At 38.4% G+C, this 11,220-nt stretch overlaps 1 protein-coding gene across 2 annotated transcripts in view; it reads right to left on the bottom strand.

The window, feature by feature from the left end:
- Positions 1 to 1,228: 1,228 nt before the first annotated feature.
- LOC128689218 (eukaryotic translation initiation factor 2A) overlaps positions 1,229 to 11,220 on the bottom strand; it is a 44,820-nt gene continuing 34,828 nt past the window's right edge. Inside the window, exons 12-13 of one of the 2 annotated variants that reach the window (XM_070086280.1) lie at positions 9,622 to 9,863; positions 1,229 to 3,838 (exon numbers count right to left, since the gene is read on the bottom strand). In XM_070086280.1, coding sequence (XP_069942381.1) covers positions 3,713 to 3,838; positions 9,622 to 9,863 — 368 coding nt within the window. In that variant the 3' untranslated portion in view covers positions 1,229 to 3,712. The remainder of the gene's footprint in view (positions 3,839 to 9,621; positions 9,864 to 11,220) is intronic. The other variant, XM_070086279.1, reaches the window with a different exon arrangement.

Genomic DNA, 11,220 nt, shown 5'->3' with positions numbered 1-11,220 from the left:
CCTTGGCTAGCTGCAAGAACTGTGTCAAAACTGTCAGTGGTGACAATAAGGCAGGAGGAGGTGCATTTCCTTCTTAAATCGCTTGACCAAGAAAAGGCCTGGGCCCAGCCCATTCAAGTTGAGCCCTAAGATTGCTGAGAAGATGTGCAGACAAGCTTAGCAGCACCTCTAACTCGCATCTTTCAGCACTGCCTAGTACAGTGTAAATGGCCCTCTCTATGGAAAGAGGCAAATGTAGTCCCTGTTCACAAAAAAGAAGAGCAGAGCAGAAATCAACAACTACAGACCAGTGTCACTCCTGTCAATCACTGGTAAGATCCTCGAGACAATAATCTCAAGACAAATGACAGAGTTTTTTGACTACCACTACACTTGGATCCATTTCGAGGGCAGCGGTAAACAAGCTTTTATGCCACAAAATGGGCAGAAAGCAGCAACTTCACTCTGGCTGTACCCTTCTCCAGAACATCACTCCATCTGAGATCATATATACCCAGGATGACTCGAGCATCGAACACATTCGTACAGCATAATGATGTCAACGAGATAAAGTCAGTTGATCAAATGAAAATGCTGGCCCACAGATGGCTCCAATTTCATCCTGTTCCCTACTTGTATGTCTCATAACAATAAAAATGCTTTCAAAATGAGCTGATGTAGGTAATAGCTCTTAGCTTGCCAACAAAGTTAGGGAATCCTTAACCTGTAAATAGCTTGTCAATAAAGCTTAGGATCCTAACCTTGTCAAACCCTCCTGTGGAAAAAAAAAAAAAAAAAAAAAAAAAAAAAAAAAAAAAAAAAAAGAGAGAGAGAGGAGAGAGAGAGAGAGAGAAAGAGAGAGAGGAGAGAGAGAGAGAGAGAGAGAGAGAGAGAGAGAGAGAGAGAGAGAGGAGAGGAGAGAGAGAGGAGAGAGAGGAGAGAGAGAGAGAGAGAGAGAGAGAGAGAGAGAGATGAGAGAGAGGAGAGAGAGAGAGGAGAGAGAGAGAGGAGAGAGAGAGAGAGGAGAGAGAGAGAGAGGAGAGCAGAGAGAGGAGAGCAGAGAGAAAGAGAGAGAGGAGAAAGATAATTCAATCCAAGGAGGAGAAAAGAGGGTCAATTCCTTGAATCAAGAGCCCTTCAACACATCAAGGAGGTACAATCCAAGGAAGGAGAAATCAGGTCCAGAACCTTGAAATGGAAGTCCCTCACCTGCATCAAGGAATCTCCCTTGATGGGAATGAAAAAATGATGGATGATATTTTTTTATTTCAGCAAACTATGAGACTATATACGTAAATATATTTTAGGTAGATGAAATTATTTTTATATCTACTTCAAATAAAAAAAAAATAAATTCATAAATTTTATGTGTGAGGGATACATTTCCTACATTAATTTTAATACTCTGAGGTTAATTTAAATTATTTACTCATAACCATGTATGTACGTAAAAGCTGCTTGTCGTGATTTTCAAGTCAACTGTCCTGTTAGGAAAATATCATTTTGTCAAACAAGCCAAGAGTATATACTTCTTGCTTTGACACCACAAAAATCAGTTTTTAAGTAACGAAATTTAAGTAATTGTTTGTGTGATGCAATATATCACATACAAATACTGTATATCCATATTTTATCAAAATGGAGTATTTTAAAACTTTTAGGATAACCTAGCTTGTCTGACTGACTTGGTCATCAAACACAACATACATACGTATATATACAGTAACCTGTTCATACAGTTTCTTTTTTAACCTGTTTTTTTTTTCCATGTGTATTTATTTAAGAATGGAAAAACAAATTAAAATAGACATATTAAATACAGTAATACAGTATTAAAAATTATTACTTTTATTTCAGACCTGGTGCTCTGATGTCATCCACAGCACATTTGAAGCATGTTAAATCAAAATGCTGTCACTGATTTTCGGACTGTCAAATGTTATTTGAATTCATTTCGAATCAATGCGTCATCACCACCATTACCAGTATTCTACCCACCACTTTCATGATGCCTGGGAAGGTAAATGCTTGGAAGAAAAAAGTGGCAAATAATATTCAGTGACATTTTCCATTTCATACTACCTCGCACACGTGACATAGGAAACTAGTACTAACACTAGCTAAACATCCACAGCACTTTTTCAACTATTTAGACAAAGTGTAATGCACTTGAACTACTATCACAAAGAAAATCATTCATTCAGTTCTAATACAACTACCCACCTGCATGCCACATTTTCTCTCATACCTTATGTACCGATTTTCCTGATCCTCTCCTCTCACCCTCAACCTCCCTTGTATAATTATTAGCATTGTATTGAAAAACAAGCACTAAACAAAACACTACATTATTCCACCTTTCTCTAAATCTTGAAAGTCACTGACTTCTACATTCATACACACAGATACATCAAGACTTTAAGATGGAAAAGATAAGGGATGTCAAGCTACTTTCAACTGACATTATTATTATTATTACCAAGAACATACTGTACCCCCTTAAACAGCTTTTAATAAAAGGGACAATAAAAAATACTGATATGGATTATCTGAAATCATTTTGCAGAATATCTTTATATTTCTTTACTTTATTATTGTTATATTCAAGGAAAAGTACTAAACCCACTGAGGTCATACAGCACCTGGGAAATGGGATGGCAATCAATTTGGATCTGAAGGACAGTGGTTCCAGTTCCATGGATCAAGAGACCCTCACTACTCTTCATAGTATGACAAGTGACAGAGTACAAAGGTTGTGGAAGCCTTTACACCCATTGGTGCATCTGGTGTACCACATTAAGATAGAGATGGGTAAATGGCTCTGAATGAATTCTGCTTAATATGAAAAAATTATCATGAACTGACGCCACACATCTGCAAACAGTTTCAATCTGTATATGACTTTTGTCTATTTTGTTGTGGACTGCATTTTTTTTTTTTTTAATTTAATGCCCCAATAACAAACCCAACTTTTGTCAACTTAACCATATACAAAAGACATCACTTTGCATAATATTTTTTTTTTAGACATGTCAGAGACCCTAACAGTAACAATAAAGCTCTCTACTGCTGATTATAAATATAGGAAAACCCCATCACTCTGAGTTGATGGTCTATATACAGAATTTTTTTTACTAACATTTGCTTCTACATTATATTGTGCCATATATTCATAATGGCAACAATATTTTTTACAACATAATATGCACAAATTTAGTCTCAAACAAAGTATGGAAGACTTACCGAAAATTTAAGGAATTAAGGCTAACACCTTAACTAGATAAATTATATATGACAAGACGTATATAGGCTTTAAATTAATTAAATTACACACACACACACACATACTCAACACATACACACAACTCTCACACACTCTTTTACACACACTTACATGCACGCACAATGTGCGCACGTTCGCACACAATAACAGACAATTTTAAAAAATGCAAGAATGGAAAAGTTATTTCTAAAGAGTGATTTGAATATGGTGACATTCGTTTGTATAACCTCGACAGCTCATTGATTTAATTATGTGTAAAGACTATACATTAGGAAAATTGCTGATGAATACAAGTCTTCCTTGTTCTGCCTTAGAATAATAAGCTGATGCACTGAACACACCTGAAAAATATTATACTAAATCTGATCTCTTTAGGATTATAATCTTCATATATTTATCACTACTAAAAGCTTGTTACACAACAAAATTACTAAATAATACTTGAATAAATCACAGGATCAATTCCTCCAAATCCTTTATCAGTTTGTCTTCTGTAGCTATCTTGTCTATTTGGTTTCTCACTAAAACTTTACCATTCTCCTTCTCTCCTTTCAGTCTTGCAATTGCATCCAGTTTCTGAAAAATGTAATAAAAAGAGCTAATATAATTATTATTAAAAATAAGAAGGCTCCCTCCATATATAAAGGAACTTACCAACACACCTAACTATTTTCAAGAGTTCCGGAACTGATACGTTCCTTCAACCTGTTCCTGGTCCCTATGTTGGACTGCTTTATGCAAGTACCAAAAGCCTGACTGCTGCAGGATTGCCTAACAGTGACTGGAGCCAAGTGGGTAGACTTTCTCATTATGCAACATGATATTCCATGTAAGAATCATTCAAAGCAATCAATGAATATAGGACAGCCCTTTTGTTTCCATCTTAAATCATATTTGATCAAAACTTTTTATCTTAAAAACCTAATTAATCCTTAGATTCAGCATTAGTCCTAAATATATATTTTTTTTTTTTTTATTATCACACCGGCCGATTCCCACCAAGGCAGGGTGGCCCGAAAAAGAAAAACTTTTAAAACAGACACCTTAACTACTCCATCTTAAATGTCTCCTCTATAATCTTCAGATTGATGCCTTTTTCACACATCTTACTTTATTAAGTTACAAATTATTAATAAAGTATTTGATCAAAACTTTTTATCTTAAAAACCTAATTAATCCTTAGATATTACACTAAATATTCTTGTAAGAAGCCAGTGTTTCTCTTGCATTAGTCAATCTCAAGAACATTAAGCTTCTAAAATCAAGCTACTCAATATTAACCCCCACCCCTCTCCTAGTGCTAAATATATATATATATATATATTTTGAAAGTATACTTAACAAGTGTAATACATCCTCTCCTCACTTAGTGACGTACTCATTTACCGATGACTCAGACTTACAAAGGGTTCTCTGACCAGTATACATACCTAAATAATGTACATTAGAGCTGATTTCCTCTATTCTGTTTAATACAGTATACAGTACACTACTGCATAGACATTTAAAAATATTTTTTTTATTATTATCACACTGGCCGATTCCCACCAAGGCAGGGTGGCCCGAAAAAGAAAAACTTTCACCATCATTCACTCCATCACTGTCTTGCCAGAAGGGTGCTTTACACTACAGTTTTTAAACTGCAACATTAACACCCCTCCTTCAGAGTGCAGGCACTGTACTTCCCATCTCCAGGACTCAAGTCCGGCCTGCTGGTTTCCCTGAACCCCTTCATAAATGTTACTTTGCTCACACTCCAACAGCACGTCAAGTATTAAAAACCATTTGTCTCCATTCACTCCTATCAAACACGCTCACGCATGCCTGCTGGAAGTCCAAGCCCCTCGCACACAAAACCTCCTTTACCCCCTCCCTCCAACCTTTCCTAGGCCGACCCCTACCCCGCCTTCCTTCCACAACAGACTGATACACTCTTGAAGTTATTCTGTTTCGCTCCATTCTCTCCACATGTCCGAACCACCTCAACAACCCTTCCTCAGCCCTCTGGACAACAGTTTTGGTAATCCCGCACCTCCTCCTAACTTCCAAACTACGAATTCTCTGCATTATATTCACACCACACATTGCTCTCAGACATAACACCTCCACTGCCTCCAGCCTTCTCCTCGCTGCAACATTCATCACCCATGCTTCACACCCATATAAGAGCGTTGGTAAAACTATACTCTCATACATTCCCCTCTTTGCCTCCAAGGACAAAGTTCTTTGTCTCCACAGACTCCTAAGTGCACCACTCACCCTTTTCCCCTCATCAATTCTATGATTCACCTCATCTTTCATAGACCCATCCGCTGACACGTCCACTCCCAAATATCTGAATACATTCACCTCCTCCATACTCTCTCCCTCCAATCTGATATCCAATCTTTCATCACCTAATCTTTTTGTTATCCTCATAACCTTACTCTTTCCTGTATTCACTTTCAATTTTCTTCTTTTGCACACCCTACCAAATTCATCCACCAATCTCTGCAACTTCTCTTCAGAATCTCCCAAGAGCACAGTGTCATCAGCAAAGAGCAACTGTGACAACTCCCACTTTATGTGTGATTCTTTATCTTTTAACTCCACGCCTCTTGCCAAGACCCTCGCATTTACTTCTCTTACAACTCCATCTATAAATATATTAAACAACCACGGTGACATCACACATCCTTGTCTAAGGCCTACTTTTACTGGGAAATAATTTCCCTCTTTCCTACATACTCTAACTTGAGCCTCACTATCCTCGTAAAAACTCTTCACTGCTTTCAGTAACCTACACCATACACCTGCAACATCTGCCACATTGCCCCCCTATCCACCCTGTCATACGCCTTTTCCAAATCCATAAATGCCACAAAGACCTCTTTAGCCTTATCTAAATACTGTTCACTTATATGTTTCGCTGTAAACACCTGGTCCACACACCCCCTACCTTTCCTAAAGCCTCCTTGTTCATCTGCTATCCTATTCTCCGTCTTACTCTTAATTCTTTCAATAATAACTCTACCATACACTTTGCCAGGTATACTCAACAGACTTATCCCCCTATAATTTTTGCACTCTCTTTTATCCCCTTTGCCTTTATACAAAGGAACTATGCATGCTCTCTGCCAATCCCTAGGTACCTTACCCTCTTCCATACATTTATTAAATAATTGCACCAATCACTCCAAAACTATATCCCCACCTGCTTTTAACATTTCTATCTTTATCCCATCAATCCCGGCTGCCTTACCCCCTTTCATTTTACCTACTGCCTCACGAACTTCCCCCACACTCACAACTGGCTCTTCCTCACTCCTACAAGATGTTATTCCTCCTTGCCCTATACACGAAATCACAGCTTCCCTATCTTCATCAACATTTAACAATTCCTCAAAATATTCCCTCCATCTTCCCAATACCTCTAACTCTCCATTTAATAACTCTCCTCTCCTATTTTTAACTGACAAATCCATTTGTTCTCTAGGCTTCCTTAACTTGTTAATCTCACTCCAAAACTTTTTCTTATTTTCAACAAAATTTGTTGATAACATCTCACCCACTCTCATTTGCTCTCTTTTTACATTGCTTCACCACTCTCTTAACCTCTCTCTTTTTCTCCATATACTCTTCCCTCCTTGCATCACTTCTACTTTGTAAAAACTTCTCATATGCTAACTTTTTCTCCCTTACTACTCTCTTTACATTATCATTCCACCAATCGCTCCTCTTCCCTCCTGCACCCACTTTCCTGTAACCACAAACTTCTGCTGAACACTCTAACACTACATTTTTAAACCTACCCCATACCTCTTCGACCCCATTGCCTATGCTCTCATTAGCCCATCTATCCTCCAATAGCTGTTTATATCTTACCCTAACTGCCTCCTCTTTTAGTTTATAAACCTTCACCTCTCTCTTCCCTGATGCTTCTATTCTCCTTGTATCCCATCTACCTTTTACTCTCAGTGTAGCTACAACTAGAAAGTGATCTGATATATCTGTGGCCCCTCTATAAACATGTACATCCTGAAGTCTACTCAACAGTCTTTTATCTACCAATACATAATTCAACAAACTACTGTCATTTCGCCCTACATCATATCTTGTATACTTATTTATCCTCTTTTTCTTAAAATATGTATTACCTATAACTAAACCCCTTTCTATACAAAGTTCAATCAAAGGGCTCCCATTATCATTTACACCTGGCACCCCAAACTTACCTACCACACCCTCTCTAAAAGTTTCTCCTACTTTAGCATTCAGGTCCCCTACCACAATTTCTCTCTCACTTGGTTCAAAGGCTCCTATACATTCACTTAACATCTCCCAAAATCTCTCTCTCTCCTCTGCATTCCTCTCTTCTCCAGGTGCATACACGCTTATTATGACCCACTTCTCGCATCCAACCTTTACTTTAATCCACATAATTCTTGAATTTACACATTCATATTCTCTTTTCTCCTTCCATAACTGATCATTCAACATTACTGCTACCCCTTCCTTTGCTCTAACTCTCTCAGATAATCCAGATTTAATCCCCTTTATTTCCTCCCACCGAAACTCCCCTACCCCCCTTCAGCTTTGTTTCGCTTAGGGCCAGGACATCCAACTTCTTTTCATTCATAACATCAGCAATCATCTGTTTCTTGTCATCCGCACTACATCCACGCACATTTAAGCATCCCAGTTTTATAAAGTTTTTCTTCTTCTCTTTTTTAGTAAATGTCTACAGGAGAAGGGGTTACTAGCCCATTGCTCCCGGCATTTAAAAATATACGTACCAGAAATGTTATAAATGGTGCAAAAGTGACATTAAAACAATATCAAAGATGGCTGACACAAAAGCACTACCATTATAGTATGCTCCTTCCTTAGCAACGAATTCATTTACCAACGCGGTGTTGGGAACGGAACTCCGTCGTTAAGTGAGGAGAGGCTGTACAGTGGACCCCTGGTTAACGATTTTAATCCGTGCAAGAGGGCTCATCGTTATGCGAAATAATCGTTATGCGAATTAATTTTCCCCATAAGAAATAATGGAAATAAAATTAATCCGTGCAAGACGCCCAAAAGTATGAAAAAAAATTTTTTTTACCACATGAAATGTTAATTTTAATACACACAAACTGAAAAAGGCATGCACAATTACATGACACTTACTTTTATTGAAGATCTGGTGATGATTGATGGGATGGGAGGAGGGGAGAGCATTATCTTCTTACTGTTTAGAAGGGGAATCCCCTTCCATTAGGACTTGAGGTAGCAAGTCCTTTTCTGGGGTTACTTCCCTTCTTCTTTTAATGCCACTAGGACCAGCTTCAGAGTCACTGGACCTCTGTCGCACAACAAATCTGTCCATAGAGCTCTGTACCTCCCGTTTCTTCAAGACTTTCCTAAAATGGGCCATAACATTGTCATTGAAATAGTCACAAGCACGGCTTGCAACAGCTGTGTCAGGGTGATTTTCATCTATAAAGGTTTGCAGTTCAAACCACTCTGCACACATTTCCTTAATCTTTGAAGTAGGCACAATGGATTCCACAACTGGCATAGGCTTCTCAGGGTTAGCCCCAAACCCTTCAAAATCTTTCTTAATTTCCATACTAATTCTCACCCTTTTTACCACAGGGTTGGCACTAGAAGCTTTCTTGGGGCCCATGGTCACTTATTTTCCAGAAACACCACCGAAAACACTGTAATAATACGAAATATTCCGAGTGTATGCTTGGATGTTACCGCGGAGGCTGGCTGGTAAACAATGGGACGGCCGGCACATGTGAGGGCACATTGGACGCGTCTCGGACGAAAATCGGTATGCGGGTTTTTAATCGGTATGCGGGGCAAAAATTTTGCGATAAAAGTAATCGTTATGCGGAAAAATCGCTATGCGATGCCATCGTTATGCGGGGGTCCACTGTATATGATAGTGCAACCTGTCAACCATTTTTTTTTTTATTTCACTCCCCTTTTCTTCATTGTCGAATATCAAATCTATTAAACGATTGCTATTGTTCTCTATTTTTCTCCCTCCCTCCCTCTCTTACTATTGCTCCATTGCTCTCACTTTCTCCATCTTTCTCTTTCCCCCCCCCCTCAGCTCATTCTATTGCTTCTTCATAGCACTATTGTTCTCTCCTCTTTTTACAGCCCTCTCTACTGCTCCATCACATGCTTTCTTTCTCCCTCTCCTTAACTCTTATTTGCCAGACACACACATGTTCGTTTTTACTTCACAGCTCCTCTGTGAACATACAATATTTACTCCATTCAAGCAAACTTTTATCTTTCCCTGTTTACCTTTCCCTTAACCCATTATCTCTCAGTTTGCACAACAAAGACTAAATGCTAAATTTTTGCACATTTACCTTCTTAATATTTCTAATCTTTTTGTCTTTCTCGGGATCTCCAGTCAGCTCAATGGATGCGGCAAACGAATTGACTGGCAGTGCAGCTTTAACTGGCACGGGAGGTTCTTGACCAGCGGTTTCTCTCCAGTTGTTTCCTCCTTTTTCTCCTTTGCCAGCTTCTCCCTCTTCTTCGCGCTTTTTCTTAGCTGCTTCTCTCTTCTTCTTCTTTTTCAATGCAGCCTTTGAGAGCTGAGGAGCTCCTACAAATATAAAATGAAACCGTTCTTCAGAATCCAAAGTTGCATGTACAGATATAAAATGATTAATACATATAAAAAGCAAAAAGTGTATCATATATTACAAAAAGATCTTACTAATATTAATATCTTGACAATGTTTTAACATAAAACAAAAACATTAAAGCTAGTGATATGACAGCAAACAGTTAGCAACTGCATCAAATGAAGGGGCATGAATAAGGTAATTACTACATTCTCATATAATGAAGCTGGGCTTTACTACTAAACAATGCCAGAATTTTCCATTGCACTAGATTTGACCTACACCTCACCTCATTTAAAGCTGCATTAGTAGCAAGATGTTATGAATAGATAAATATAGGTACAAGGAGAGACTTAAGAGCTCTTTGCTACAGACCAACATGTCAGCCACTGGCTAATGTGTCACTCTGGAGTTTTACAACATTCTAATCAAAGGTTTAAGCCCCACTCGTGGTATGATTTGTTTGCAATTGTGTCATTATGATTTCATGAGTCATGAGGCACAAAGAATTGACACAACAGAGACAAATGCAGTATAATGAGAACCATTACAGATGCTTTGCCCAAACAGTTGGCTTTATCAACTTGCAAACAGATCTGCCTGGGGAGAGACGATGTATTTTCTAAGCCACACTATCCTCGTCACTTTATCAGAAATTGCAGATGCCATGCACATAACATTTTCAACTTGCCTAACAACATCAAACATCAACATTCTTTCCGACACTGAATTCAAGTAACTATCACTACATCCACTACAATCAAAAACACCAACAGTTTCAATCCTCTGCAGGGGTATACATAATTCCCTGCAACCACTGCAACCCAAATTGGAAAAAACATTGCGAGACCTTCAAACACCTATTTCTGAACACCAATATGCCAGCAATACGGACAACTAACACCTATGTTTTACACCGAAATTCCCACAATCATTTAATTACATAGATGCAAAAATCATTGCCAAGAAAAAAAAAAAAAAACCCAGACACTCAGAGGTGCAGAATCTTTCAATCATCACTCATCTGCATATTCAACAATTTCAACCGTAACAACAGTTGCTACAACATAGCTGAACCTCCTCTCAGGAACCTTCTTCACTGTTACCCTGCATAACAACAGGTCATAGATGGAAGAACACTGCAGAAGGCCCACTAGCCCATGCTAGACAGGTCCTTCTCAAATCCAACCTCTTGTCAGCCCCACATATTTGTCCAACCTGTCATTAGCCTACTAAAGACATCAATGTTCGATAGGAGTGAATGGAGATGAATGGTATTTGGGACCTGATGATCTGTTGGAATGTGAGCAGGGTAATATTTAGTGAAGAGATTCA

The sequence above is a fragment of the Cherax quadricarinatus genome, chromosome 18, assembly GCF_038502225.1.
Source record: "Cherax quadricarinatus isolate ZL_2023a chromosome 18, ASM3850222v1, whole genome shotgun sequence".
Classification (NCBI taxonomy): Eukaryota; Metazoa; Arthropoda; class Malacostraca; order Decapoda; family Parastacidae; genus Cherax; species Cherax quadricarinatus.
This window is presented reverse-complemented; position numbering and strand designations above follow the sequence as displayed.